This window comes from Cetorhinus maximus, chromosome 21 (genome assembly GCF_964194155.1).
Source record: "Cetorhinus maximus chromosome 21, sCetMax3.hap1.1, whole genome shotgun sequence".
NCBI lineage: Eukaryota > Metazoa > Chordata > Chondrichthyes > Lamniformes > Cetorhinidae > Cetorhinus > Cetorhinus maximus.
Genome location: NC_135899.1, coordinates 91,771,955 through 91,787,089, shown reverse-complemented (window position 1 = coordinate 91,787,089; position 15,135 = coordinate 91,771,955). Strand labels below are relative to the sequence as shown.

At 45.2% G+C, this 15,135-nt stretch overlaps 1 protein-coding gene across 4 annotated transcripts in view; it reads right to left on the bottom strand.

Moving 5' to 3' along the window:
- Window positions 1–15,135, bottom strand: part of LOC144696130 (S-adenosylmethionine decarboxylase proenzyme-like) — a 74,938-nt gene that overhangs the window by 40,176 nt on the left and 19,627 nt on the right. For 3 of the 4 annotated variants that reach the window (XR_013580076.1, XM_078567460.1, XM_078567462.1), the window contains exons 3-5: window positions 13,678–13,804; window positions 13,267–13,369; window positions 13,140–13,182 (exon numbers count right to left, since the gene is read on the bottom strand). Coding sequence is in view for 3 of the 4 variants with exons in the window: in XM_078567460.1 (XP_078423586.1) it covers window positions 13,140–13,182; window positions 13,267–13,369; window positions 13,678–13,804 (273 nt within the window). In the remaining variant the exon portion in view is untranslated. The remainder of the gene's footprint in view (window positions 1–13,139; window positions 13,183–13,266; window positions 13,370–13,677; window positions 13,805–15,135) is intronic. The other variant, XM_078567463.1, reaches the window with a different exon arrangement.

Below are 15,135 nucleotides of genomic sequence, written 5' to 3'. Positions count from 1 at the left end.
CAGACCATGTGAACCAGATGGGTTTTTATGACGATCAGCAATGGTTTCACAGTCATCATGAGACTTTTAATTCCAGATTTTTATTGAATTCAAATTCCACCATCTGCTATGGCAGGATTCAAACCCAGGTCCCCAGAGACATTACCCCTGGGTTTCCAGTCCAGTGACAATACCACTACACCACCACATCCCCAGTTACTTAGTCACACTGGGTAAAAACATTAAATCATTGTAACAGGTGCCTTAGGGTACTCAATATAATAAACAAACAAATACAATTAAAATACCATGCTTAATAAAGGACAGAAAAGTAAAAATGATTAAACAATTCAATTATGAGATGCAGGAGCTGGAGGTCTCCTCCGATGAGGATGTCGATGGGGATGAGGATGAGGATAAGGAGGTCCTCAAAGGCGATGATGACAGCAATAAGGCCCTCGTACTGGCCAGATGAGGCAGGCATGCTCAGGAGGCCCTCATAGCCGCTAGATTTGTGGGGATGATGATGACATGCAGCGAAGTATAGATCCTCATTACATTTGTGAATGTTTGACTCCAGTCTGGCTTATGGCAGTGCACATACCCTCTGTGAGAATGCTCCTGTCATGGAGACGCAGTGGAGGTCCTAATAGTCGCTCGATTGCAGGAGGATGATGATGACATGCAGTGAGGACACTCCATAAATCTTCACAAAGCCCCTGTGAATGTCTGACCCCTGTCTGGCCGAGGGCAGCTCGCTTGCGCTCTGTGATCAGGGTCATATCATGGCAACGCAGCCGTGAAACTTTAAAAGCACCTGATCCTTTGTCCACCTTCAGCACCTCAGCTCTTCAGGAGCACAGAATCACCGGTCACAGACGCTGATGAGATGGGGGCCAGCTCCACATTAAAGGTGCTGAGAGCACACAGAGAGAATGACAGAATCCGTGATGACTGCCCACGACATTTGGCAGTGATGACAAGCACCGTTGAAGTGCAGGCATCAGTAATGTTTCCAGGGAGTGTGAGGCTGGACCATCACTGTGGTCTGAAGGCTGCACAGAGCACAGGGAAGAGGCCCTGGACTGAGACACCTGCCTTTATCTTGTGCAGAAAGGTTTCACATCTGAGTGACACGAACACTGTTCATCAGAACAAGGAGTCACAGGCAGGGAGACATTGTTTAGAGTTTATTTATAATAGTGAACATTATGTACAAGTGATTAACACCCCTGCCCAGGTTGTGCAATTACATCTTCTTAACCTTGCTAACCCTGCTGCTACGTCTTGGTGCTCCCCCCGACATCCACAGCGGAGGTGGAGGCAGCCTGCTGACTGTGACGCCCTGTCTGTGATGACCTTGGCAGGCGTCCTGCGGAGGGCCGAGACCTGGAGGGCCCCGGCCTGCTTTCGGGGTCCTGCTGTGTGGCAGTGGCACCCTCCTCAGCCTGTGGAGCTGGAGCTACTGGGGTCACAGGAAGAGGGGATTTGGATGGGCTGGACACTCCCAGAGTCACCTGGGTGGATGGTCCCAGGGTGTGCACCTGTTGATCCTCCTCCCTATGGGTGTCCAATGGCCCCTGGTTGACTCCTTGAGGAGAAGGAGAAGCTGGAGTGAGATCGAGCTGCCCTGCATCCCTCTCAGATACACACTGTTGGAGGCCGACTATGGCGTTAGTGATGAGGTTGAGTCCATGCAGCAGTGCAGGAGCAATATCCTGGACCAAGGTCTCCATGGTGGCCACCATCCTACCAGTGTTGATACTGGTACGATGTTGATACGAGGCTACTCCAAAGCTAGACCCCACTAAAGTGTGTGTCTCTGCGCTGGTGGAGGGTGTGGGTGAGCGCGGTGATGGGACTCCATGGAGGGTGCCTCCAGAGGTTTCTTCAAGGCTTGATTGGAGGCCTCGGGTCATGGATTCCATTGGCTGTTTAGCAGTGGTGCCTGCGGAAGAGAGGAGAGATAATTAATGTGTGGCAGTGGCCTGTGAAAGAGGACACATCACTCACAGCATGGTTATCTGATGGATGTTGCATTGCTGGATCCTCACTTGGTAGAGCAGCGCCGACCTCACCGTCAGCACAGGAACAGTCCAGAAAGTCGCCGGCCAGCTGGATGGCTCCGTTTTCAAAGTCAGTTTGTCCTGCATGAATAGAAATGGAACGAGTATAAGAAGGACACCTGCCAGGCCAGGTGATAAGAATGCCTGGCATGTATGGTGGCGAGTGGTCCCATTGGCGGGATGAGAACAATGAAGGTGTGTGTGACAGAATGAACCAGCAGTGAGTGAGATCCCTGTGGATGTGTGATGGGTTTGTGAGAGTGAGAGTTGAGAGTGATGAGAAGAGTGACTTCCCCGGCAGATGGAGGAGATCATTCATCCTTTTTCTGCACTGGGTGGCTGTCCTCTTTTACAAGGCATTGGTGCTGACCACCTCTGCCAATGCCTCCCAAGCCAGATTGGTGATTTTGCTGCTCATCTTGTGGCCAGAGCTGGGGTGGAGGATATCACGGTGGGCGGGCCTCCACTGTGTCCAAAAGGCGCTCAAGGGACACGTAATTAAACCTGGGGCTACAGTCTTCTTGCCTTTCAGGGCCATGTCTTTCTTTGCAGCAGTCCTGGGCTGGATGCACTGAGAGGTGTGCGCACGGCTACACTTTAAATATAGTGCCCAGCGTGATGAAGCCGTGAGGTGATGGCATGGCGGGCGAATGAGAGCCCGCCTGCCATCAAAGCGGCCTGTTTACCAGGAACGCAGTGGAATTTGGATGATATGGCGCAAGAAGCTGCTATTGCGGCCGGCAGGTAAAACATCAATTCTCCCGCCCGCTACTGCACTTAGTGCAAATCTGGGGCGACTCTGCCCATGGTTTCATTGAGGTTATGTGTCAAAATTGGATAACTATCGTGTAAGTGGCGTCAACTGTCCCAATATGCTGCCTCGTTGTATCACTGTTTGGTAATATCTTTAAAACACAATTGTTTCCCCTCTTCAAAGAAATTTGCGGATAAAAACAGGTCTCTGTTTCTTGTACATTTTGAAGAATATTTAAACGAAAGAAATTCCCTCCTGAGAGTCTAAGTTCAAAACAACATTCTGTTGTCCAAAGGGGGGAGAATTCCAGTTTGTTATCAGTCGCCATAGGAACCGAGGGCTTTACTTCATTTCAAGAAACTGTTTTGACTGCAGGTGGGGGCTTTGTGAGAACTCTGGCGAACTTTGAGATATAAATGATCATTGCTAGTATCAGCCTAATTCAATGAATATTGTGACTTTTGACCTGATTTCAAAATAATCTTTGGCTGCTTTAGTTTGCCACTTATTCAAATAGCTGTCGACATACCACCCCAGTTCATGTAAACTATTTACTGCATTCGCAATTTTTGTTAAATCTTTGGCTTCACAAACTCTGTAGTTTGACGAATTGAATAGGTGCAGATTTCAACTCGCAAAGGGACCGTGTTCATTTTCCGAAATTGTCAGTTGGCTGGGTATTGAGAAGCCAAAACAGAACTCCATTTAGCAGAAAGCGTAACAACATGCCTGAAATTGATTGCCTCTTAACAGTTTAACATGGAACCTGTCGGCTAATATTGTGCAGACTGGAAGTTGTCCAGTTCGACCTCTGCTCTGCGCTAGGTTAGCTGATCTCAGCACCCCTGGTCTCAGGGGAATTGGGATGGTCGGGGGGAAATAGTTATTATTTGCCAACATAACAGTGATAACTCTATTCCAAAAACTAACCAATCGCATAAAGTGGCTTGAGATGTTGAAACATAGAAAGAAATAATGAAGGTGAAATTAAAATTTGGATGTCCAAGACAAGTTAAAGCCAATTAATATTTTTGATGTGTAGTCACTGTTGTAGTGCAGGAAATCTGGCTGTCAATGTGTAAACAGCAAGCTCCCATGAAATGAATGACTAGGTCATCGGCTTTAGATGTTGGCTAAGGGTAGCAGGGAACCTCCTTTGCTCTTTGAATAGTACCATGGATTGGGCAGGACCTTGGTTTAACACCTCATCTGAGAGACAGCATCTCTGACAGTGGAACACTCCCTCACTGTTGCACTAGAGTGTCAGCATACACTATGTGCTCAAGTCACCAAAGCGGGACCTGAACCAACAACCTTCTGATTCAGAGGCAAGCGTGGTATTGACTGAGCCTATCATAGGCTGACACCTATTGGTCAAATACCCAACCAACACTCAATGCCTAAACTCTTGCCCTTCTCAAGGGCAATTATGGATGGGCAACAAATGCTGACATTACCAGCAATGCCCACGTCCCATGAAAGGATAAAAAGACTGCTTGGATGGCCAGTGATACCCTATGGCTCAGAGTATCAGTGATACCCTATGTACCAGAGTATCACTCAATACTTTTGGGAGAACGTTGAAAACAGAAAACAATAATACTCCAAATAAGATTTCTGATAGTGAAGATTGTGGGGCAGTCATGATACTGTAATGATGGGCAGGACCTTCACTCCAGAAGGTGGGGAGTAGAGCTGAGGACTGTTTGAGTGCCGAATCTGTGAATCTGGGGGAAACAGTCACTCATTGTGATTTAGGTGTGTATTGTCCCCTTTAATTGGCCTGGAGACAGGGTCCCTGTCCCATTAAGGCCAGCGGGTGGGCTCTCAAAGCTGGAGGGCCAATCAGAGGCCTTCTAGCTTGAAAGACGCAGCAGGTAGCGATGGAAGGTAAGTCAGAGAGAGGGTGCTTCAAGATGGAGGCACCTTCTCTGCAACTTTTTTTAAATCTTAAATTTAAAAAAGATTTTCCAGCCAAGCCACCCCTGTGAGGCGAGAATCCCCCTCACAAGGGGGTCCTGTGGCTGGGCCTGCACGGAGCGTTGGTCTCCAAACCTGATGCCCTGAGCTTTCCTCCAGGTATCTGTCAGCTACCACCTGGGGGAACCTAGAAACCAATTGAAAATCCCCATTAGCCTCTTTTAATTGGCCTCAAGTGGCTCTTCACGAGCCTAACCTGCCTCTTACGGGCAAGTAGCCCAGCTGCCCCCCTCATTCCGCCTCTGCAGCAAATGTCCTGGGGGTGGGATGGAGCTGAGAAATCAGCATGCCAGATACTGGGGCTCTGGCCCACCTACAGTCCCAGCACCCGTGGAGGATGAAAACCCAGACAGATGTCTCTGCTTCACATCCTGCTAGGCCAATTGTTACTATCCTGCACCTTCTTTATCCCTGCATCATAAAACACCAGAACTTTAACGCCGGTATTTGAGAAGTGCTTCAATCCAGTTGTTACCCTAACTGAAACAAAAACACAAACAGCTGGAAAAGCTCAGCAGGTCTGACAGCATCTGTGGATAGGAACACAGTTAACGTTTCGAGTCTATATGACACTTCTGTTTCAGATTTCCAGCATCCGCAGTATTTTGCTTGTTAATTAACTGATGTGTGGCAACTCCCAGCAGCTACAAATCTTCCCAAATACCTGTCTTTTTTTTTTTCGAGTTATCAACAGTCACAGATTGCAACTCCTTTGAGTACAATCACAGTTCTTGGTTTCCGGGAGTGGGACATGAACCCACAACCCTCTGATTCAAAGGCGAGGGTGCTATGAACTGAGCCACAGCTGACACCTCTCTTCCCAAATACCTGTCTATCTACTCCAACTCATCCATTATGCAAAAGTTGTCACAGGTAGGAGTGATGTTCACGACAGCACAGATTCAAACCGGTACATCTTTTTGAGCAGGTAGCATCAATTTACATAAAACCATTTAATTAGTCTGATCTTACAATCAATTAATGCTGTCAGGGGTACAGTATACTGTGCTTTTCATTCAGAGATAGTAATGCAGTGTTCCATAATCACTAACTCGAAAATCTTTACAAAGATCTTCCTTAATGATATGAAAGCTGAGCCTGATTCTATTTCTATTACTATTCTAGTAATGAACACATCTTATTAAACTTGAATTAACTAAACTTAGTTTTGACGGACGATTCCGCGCAAAATCCATTTCAGCAAATAATTTCCGCAGCTGTGCGGAGCAATCGGTGTGGGAGGTATTTGTGTACCGAGTCTGAGCTGCCTGAAAGCAGGGCATCAGAATTGCCCACGTGGAACAAAGATAGATAAGACTACAGCCTGATATATTCTCACTTCGGTAAATCCCCTGCAGCTCCAGGGAGAGGGGGTCCGAGTCCCAGTCCGAGTCCTCCACCTGGAATCCGGTTCCTGAGGCTTTGCTGTGCTCTGACTGGGAGCCTGGGACATGACTACTGCTCCCCAAGTGCAGTAAGGCAGTGAGTTTATTGAAACAACTGAATCACTCGAGGGGGGGAAATAAACAAACCCCCACCCCCAAAGATGAAAGACATGGGCTAGGAACACTCCGGAGTTTGTCCCATTCCGCCACTGTGACTTTGGCAAAAAACCCCCCCACTGATGTCTATAAAGAGGAATTGATGGTGGCAGAGCCTGAGGATGACCAAGGAAATTTCCCCCGCAAGGTCTGGCAGAAATAACACTTGCAGCACAATTTACAAACCGTTAACAAAACCCTTGTTTAAGGGTGTGAGTACAATTGCTGACACTTTCCTCTCTTGACATTCTTAATTCTTCGTACCCTCGAGCAATTGTTTGGTTGCTACTTTCCCAGAGTCTGCTTGCAATATTTATTTGCTTACAGAGCAAATATTTATTTACTCTGGTATTTTTCACGCCTTTCAAGCCGACTTTCCTCCCTCTTGCGGTTATTTGCATGATTCATATACAAAAAAAATCTCCTCTCCCATCACCCCTCTATTTGCCTCTGTGGATTTCTGCAGCTATCATTAATTAACACAGAGCTATTATTATTAACATGACTTGCCCATTTCAAACAACACAGGTATTGCTCAGAGTATTCCTTTCAACGCTTTCATGTATAAAATGTGGCGAGAATTAAATATCTTTAACTTTGATGGTTCTTCATCGCTGCCTATGCCTAGCAGTTACGATTACATTTTCTCCGTTAATCTGATGTTGTCAAATTAAGCTCAGTGTGTTAAAGTTCCAAATGAACAGGGTGAAAATGATGAGGCTCATTGACTGAATCTGTACTTCAGATGGGGGAACCGCATCCACCCGGAGCACATATAGGAAATGTGAGTATATTAAGCCCACAATTTCCCAACCTTCATTACACATCATCACTATCTGTAATGCTCAGTCACCTTGCCTCAATCTCACAGACCGTACAGAAAGAGGGCAAAAAAAATATAGGAACGCTTACCAAGCATTGCATAAAATAACAACTACCTGTGAGTGAAAGGCTGTAATCCGTCTTGGAGACAGATGATGCTGATGCCCTGGTGGAGCTTTGTGGTATGGATTAGGGCGTTATTGGAATTCTATACTGACAGGGGCTTTGTGTCTCATTGCCAGACTTTGTTACTCTACATTTATCCACTAAATGCATATCATCCACAGTACAAAGCCCAGTTGTGTGGGATGGGTCTGTGGTCCACGAGTCAGTGGTTTAACCAGTTAAATACATTCGGCTACTCTGTCATTTTCAGCATCCTGCAACTTTTTTAAAAACAGGCATTGTATCGAGCAACTTGGATGAATTAGAGATGGTTTCTCATTGGCTAGTGGATTGACTCCAAAATGACATAGAATATAGGTTCATAAAGATTTACAGCGTGGAAGGAGGCCATTCAGCCCATCATATTCACAGTGGGCAACAAGTCACCATCCAGCTTAATCCCATTTTCCAGCTCTTGGTCCGTAGCCTTGTAGGTTGCAGCACTACAAGTGGGTATCCGTACTTTTCAAATGTAATGAGGGTTTCCGACCCTCAGTCCTCTCCCACCCTTTTAGGCAGCGAGCTCCAGATCCCCACCATATCCTGGGTGAAAACATTCCCACTTGAATCCCCATTGAACTTCCTAGCTCTTACCCTAAATCTATGGCTACTGGTTATGGACCCCTCAACAAAGAATAGGATCTTCTTATTCATGCAGGGACTTAACAGGCTGCAGTAGCTACACTATCTTTAGAACAGCAGGAAAGTGGTGTATTTTATCATGTTTAGATTGTGTGATTTGTTTTTGAATGTCAAGCAGTGAGAGTTCCTGACAAATAACTCGGCAAGCTCACAATCATGAAATGTTGTGACATCAATGAGAAAAATATAAATTAATTTTTTTTTTTTGCAGAGTCAGATTTAAAGTAGATAAAGGCTACTGAACCAGAAAATGGTTCTCTCATCTTTCTTCAAAGCGGTTACTCAAACTGGTGTATAATTTCCATGTCAGGATCATGTAGGTACCCATCATTCTTCATGTAGACTTTTCAAATGTGCGAAGAAACAGCTTCATCCAACATTTACAAGAGCATGTGCCAGCAGTGATCACTAACTAGGAAGCCGGAGTGATGACAGTGGCTGATTTTTATCCCCCCACCACTCTCTTGCCCAGCCCATTGGGGCACCACTCCCTGACTGAGAATGAGAAAGTTAGTACAGAGCAGGGATGGAACTTCATGCCAAGCGGTGTCAGGCCACTTGTTGCATTTATCCACCCTATGCGAATACTTTTTAAAGAAAACATAAAAATGAAACACTCATGGCTCTGGGTGCAGAGAGTGAAGAATTCCTGTTGGGCAAAATAAATTACATTTTCAAGTGGCTGGGATAATAAGTCTAATTCTTTGGCATCCTTTGAGCTGTTTATCTTTGGTCTGATTCCTATGTGCGTTTTTATTTCTTTGACAGATTCTTGCAACCGCACATCTGTTCACAATCTGGGCTGGTGATAGTTGATCGACATGGAAAGGTAGACAACACCAGTTATTCCTAACCAAAAGTTGAGTTGACTCTTGTGAGAAATTCCATCTGTTCTCACAGTTGATAAGACTGAACTAAAGATTATGTGCAGAATTTGCTGCTCCCGCCAGCGGTGGGAATCATGGTGGGCAGGGGCACTAAATTTGTCGTGATTTCAAAACTCAGTTTCCCACCAGCAGGAAATTAGTTAGGAAAATTTTGTTCTCCCAAGCTTGATAGCGGGTTAAAGTTGGGCCGAGTTTCCTACTGATTAATGTCAGGAACCACACTTGCATTCACTTCCATCTCATGAATGCTCATTAAAAGGCCAACTCGCTGGAATTACATTCCCCCTCCAAATGAAGTGCCCCACCAGCGAATAATTAGAACGGTCGGTTTCCCGGCTGTATATAAGTGGGGTGCACCTGGCGAGAAAGTTAAGGATTGTATAAGATTAAAAGAAATGACCTATAAAGTTGCCAGAAATAGTAATAAACCTGAGGGTTGGGTGCATTTTAGAATACAGCAAAGGAGGACCAAGAAACTGATAAAGAGGGATTAGAATATGAATGTAAACTAACAAAAAACACAAAAATTGACTTTAAAAGCTTCTATAGGTATGTAAAAAGGAAATGTTTGGCTAAGACAAATGTGGGCCTATTACAGGTCAGGACAATTTATAATGGGGAATGGAGAAAATGGTAGAGAAGCTAAATAATTACTGTGTTCACTGAGGAAGATACAAGTAATCTCCCAGATTTGGAGATCCAAGGGACTAGGGAGAATGAGGAGTTGAAGGAAATTAGTATAAATTAGAAGGGAGTAATGGAGAAATTAATGGGACTGAAGGTTGATAAGTCCCCGGGACCTGATATTCTACATCCCAGAATGTTGAAAGTAGTAGCTATGGAAATAATGGATGACTTGGTGATCATCTTACAAAATTCTATAGATTCTGGAATGGTTCCTGCAGATTCATTAATAAAAAAGGATTTCACTCTCTAAATGTCTAACTTATATGTGATCACACCAAAAATATCATATTTGTGCTAGGTACCCAGGAATCTCTCAGGACTCTTACATCTTGAGTCACTCGTAGGTGCCACAGATCTTTCAGGGCACTCAGCATATAGAGGCTTGGCTCTTGGTGATAAGGGGTACCTTCTAAAGATGTGGCTAATGATGCCTGTTTGTTGTCCACAGAGGGCATCTGAGGAGATATAATGCTACATTCAGCCACAAGGTCCTTAATAGAGCAGACCTTTGCCCTCTTAAAGATGTGTTTCAGATGTTTGGACCATTCAGGTGGGTCTCTCCAACACTCACCACAGCGAGTGCCCCACATTATCATTGTTTGCTGCTCCCTGCACAATCTAGCACTGCAAAGTGGGGATGTGTTGCCAGAGGGGGACATGAAAGAGCTACACATCTCCTTGGACGAGAAGGACGTTGAAGGTGATGAATTTGAAGAGAGCGGGTGTTAGTCAAGCCACATGACGATGCCATTGCACGTGCACAATGTTCAAGATGTGCCCATGACAACCTCATAGCTACAAGATTCCAGGAGGAATAAGGTGAAGACAAGTTGGTACGAGCTCAGTTCTCTTCACACTTCAATGTAGGGGAGACAATAAAGACCTTCATTGTCATCTTCTCATGAAAGGTAATCAATCTGAAAATGATAATGGAAGAAGCAATGATAGGGTCATCCTTGGAAGGCGTTGTAGCCTGGGGTCCATGTGGCTGCTGTGGAATGTGATAAGCTCTTCACTAGTGCACATGCTTAAGCACATAGTGCGGTCCTTTCAACAATGGCCACGACAAGTCAATGGCCATGGCGTCCTTCCAGAAGCAGAAATACTATTGGACACATCGATAAACTCATGCCAATGTGGCAGCAGCTTAGCAAGGTGGCTCTAACACAAAAAACATTCATCAATGTTTAGGGCTTGAATGTCTGAAGACGGAGCTAAACCCAGACAGTACCAAATTACAAACACCAGCTCTCATGCATGGTTAATGCAGAGGCTGCATCTTGATACTGAGCCCCAAGGTGCCATCGGACATCAGGATGCAGGGATCTATCACATGACAGCATACACCCAAAGCTGCAAGTCATGTTAGCATTACCCTCACAGAGAGGATGGGCAATAAATGCTGGCCTAGCACATCCCATGAATGAATTAAAAAAAGGACACCACAGGAGATTCCTGGGTGATGGGCCCTGGGGTGTCTGGCTGGCACTCCTCCTTCCTTTCGGTGCCCGAGGGGCCCTTCCTGACTCCTCGAGGAGAAGGGACACCTGGACAGAGGTTGAAGTGCCCTGTCCCCTCTTGCCTAGGCACTGTTGGAATGCACCCATAGCTTGAGTGATGGAGTGCAGGTCTGAGTGTAAATCCAGCAGAAACTGTACATTCTGCTGGGCCTTGGTCTCCGAGGCGGCTGCCACCCTTCCCATGGCGACTTCAATGCCCTCACATGCCGGAGTCACAGCAACAGACAGAATGTGGACGGACTCCTCCATCCTTTGTTCCAGTCTGGTGACAGCCTCTGCCCCTGCCTGTCTTTGCATGTCCAACATTTCTCTCAGGGCCAATTGCGGAAGCTCATCATCGGACTCGGACTCAGCAGCGACCTGGTCTGCAGCAGTCCCCCGCGTGTCAGAGGCCTCAGCTGTCACTGCCTCTGTGTCCATTAGGTGATCACCAGATTGTGATCCCGAGCCTACTCTAGAACCAGGACCCAGCAGGTGGCGTGCATTTGTGCTGGTAGAGAGTATAGGTGAATGCAGTGACGGGTCTTCATCAGGTGGACGTTCGTCTGAGATGCTTGCTGGAGCTGGAATAAAGAAGAGATAATTAGTGATTGCCTAAGCAGGTAGCTACACTATAAGTCACTCACACGTGTGGCTGATTTACACGGGATGGACCCTCATTGGCTTGTTGGGGGAGGCCAACCGTGCCTTCTGCACAGGAAAGATCTCTGTCCTCACCAGCTAGCTTTGCAGCCTACTGTTCATGACATGAGTGCTGTCAGCTTTGGGATACTCCCTCCGGTCTTGTCCTTCTCACACCTATTATGGGTGAGCTTGTCCTGCATAAAGACAGACGGATTGACAGTGAGCGCTACGGACGAAAGATCATTTCAGAAGCATGCATACCTGCTGTGTGTACTGAGCCCTCCCCAGTAAAGGATTAAGATGCCGTTTGTGCAGGATCTTAAACTGGCTGGCACACATTCAGTGCTGATGTCCAATATGCTGGTAGTGTGTGACATCCCTGTGGACTCCATCCCTTAGACCACATGATGCCCTTATGAAAGTGAGTTTGGAGTGAAGAGAGGGTTCACTTACCCTGGCAGAGCGCATCAGATCATTCATCCCTTTCCCTCACTGCAGGACAGTCTGTATATTGGTGGCCAAGGGCACTGACCTCCCTGGCGACCTCCTCCCAGGTCGGCGTGGTCAGATGGGAGGACCTCCTGCTCCCTTCCCTCGGAAAGAGGACCTCCGACTTTTTCCTGATTGGCCTGGAGGAGAATCCCCAGGGAGGCCACGCTGAACCGTGGAGCGGAGGGTTTGGATCTTTTGAGCACCATTTAGAATCTGAATGACACGACACACCTGGGCTGCAGTGACTGAATGTTTGTCCGGGTGCCATTTAAACATGGCACCAGGACCTTCGACCCCATGAGATAATGGCGTGGAAGGTGAATCCCTGCTCATCCCACCATGAGGCTCAACAAGCTCCTCGCTGATGCATAATTAATGAGCCCACCATCACACTTAGTCTCTGGAATGGAAAATTCCACCCTATATTACTGATTTTTCACATTTCCTCATCTAAAATCATCTTGGATCTTGACCAACTCCAGGCCAAACAGCAGGCAAGTCACCTGCTCACAGATTTATGCCAACCTTTTCTGTAAATGCCGTGTAGGAGTTCCAGGAGAACAGCCGAGAACATCGTTCCTAAGGAAACCAATTGGTCTCCGTATGACTTCTTCCCCAATGGTGACTTGTGATTGGTTACTCATCTGCATAATTGTACTTGTCACAATCGATGTTCATTCCGAGTCAATAGGAACATTAGGTATTTCTATGACCTGAACCCCTGGTTCTCCCACCTTAAAGGGATTATTCTCAGTCAAAGATAGCTAGTCATTAAACATTTAAGAGATTTCGATTTGAAAAAGATCTCTGTTTAGCAATGCCAAATGCATTTCTTCTAAACACTAAACCACATTAACTAATACAATCAAGAGTTTCAGGCTGCTACACTTTTCAGTGTTCGTTATATTCTAATAGCTACACACAGTTTTAAATGATTTTATCTAAAAACTCAACAGAAAAATGTTCTCAGTATAACATACCAGCAATCTGAATGAATACGCCCCATACAGTAGGCCACACCATCTGGAATAGAAATAGAGTATAACTATGGATTTCAATCAGTTTTAAAATAAAGCAGCAAAATGAAATAACATCTTTCAACTTTACTTGGAAACAACTTGTCTAAGAACTCTACTTCTTCCTCAAAGCTCCTGTGAGGGTAGTCTTGGCTTGTTGGTTTTATAAAGTTTTTGCGAGAGTAAAAGATATCCTGAAAAGAAAAAGACGCAATCGTAAACGATTTCCGTTGTGTACTGCTCGTCAGTTGCTTCTTTCTTTTCTAATTATCCAATCTTTTTACCATCATTATATCCCCATTTTCACCGTTCTGCCATTTCTCACTTCACGTTTCCCTGCCTTCACAAGAGGCCGGTGCAGTTTGTTAAAACAGTCAAAGCACAAACACAGACTCTGAATAATAATCTGGCCTCCTATCACTGGAGCTGCGCAATAATCATTGCGTTCTTCCTTGGTGCGGTGAGGATTACAAACTGGAAAACCCCCCCCGGTCTGCCCTACCTCAATGATGTCAAAGCCACAGTATTTCTGTGCTAGTTCCAAAAGGGGTCCCATTGCCTGAAGTAAGAGGGTGGTACCACATGTCTTCAGAATGTAACGTCTCTTCGATACAAACATACTGCTCTCACTGTCAAGAAACCACATAGAATAAGAAAGATTTTACCTTAAACAGTAACAATTTCAATTTATTTGGTGCCTTTAACATAATAAAATGCCCCAAAGTGCTTCACTGGAGTGTCATAAAGCAAAATTAGACACCGAGCACCTAAGACAGTAATAGGACAGCCAGTCAAAAGCTTGGTCAAAGAGGTAGGTTTTAAAGAAGAACTTAAAGGAAGAAAGAAAGGCGGAGGGGCGGAAATGTTTGGGGAAGCAATCCCAGAGCTTCAGGTCTGGACAGTTGAAGGCACAACCACCAATATCCTTAAAACTGGGAATGATTAAGAGGTCAGAATTTGATGAGCACAGATATTTTGTAGAGCTGGGGAGCTGGAGGAGATTATAGAGGGGCCAGGCCATGGAGGGATTTGAGAACAAGGATGAGAATTTTAAAAGCACAGCTGAAATAGTCCAGACATCTGGTAAAAGAAACATCCAAAGTGTTTGATTTTCCATAGATCACTTACAATTTACTTTGAATGATATAATTTCTTCCATTTTTGCAAAAGAGGTCAGAAATTGGATTTCTATGAATGCCAACATTTTACTCATTGAAGAAAGAAAAACATACCCAGCTGGTATAACAATAACCCTGGGATCACACTGTGGGCACTAGCACATGAACAATTGCTGTATTTATGTGTGGGAAGAGAAATTTCAGATAAAGGTGTTTAGTGTAAAGGGACTATAAGCCAATAATGTAATTTCAGATTTACTGGTTTTTAGAATCGAGAACAAAGTCCCTTTTGTCTGGTACTTTTTTCTGGTGTTGCGCAGTGAGGAGATGATTGGGAGTGACCTGAAATTATTTTCCTGGCAAATTTCCCCCCTTTCCTGCAAGGATGTGCCAACCTCAATTCAGTGTCTCTGCAGAATGACAGGCTAAGGTTACAATCTCACCACTTGGGAAATCGCAAGCATTGCCAGTGTCCCACCACTCTGTGTTGGTGTTCAAATGGGCTTTGCTGTCATTAACTCTTTCAGTAATTACTGAGCTTCTTATTTTGGATGGAAATTGGCCAATCAGCATCAGACTACCTAATGGGAAATGGATTAAATACTTTGAAATTGTGCAATGGAACAGCAATGTATGACTGTCTAACATTTCCACCAATTCCTCTCTTTGGGTTTTTTTTTAACAAAAGTTAACCCATTTATTTTAAACAGCAGAAAGAAAGGAGCTTCAGACAAATGGGTAGTTTCTCAGCACAATTTTTGTGTCTTGTTTTTTTCTCTGTAAAACCTCTTTCCTTGCAGTCATCCTTTCAGTTACAGGAAAAGTCACCTTCATGGGGGAAT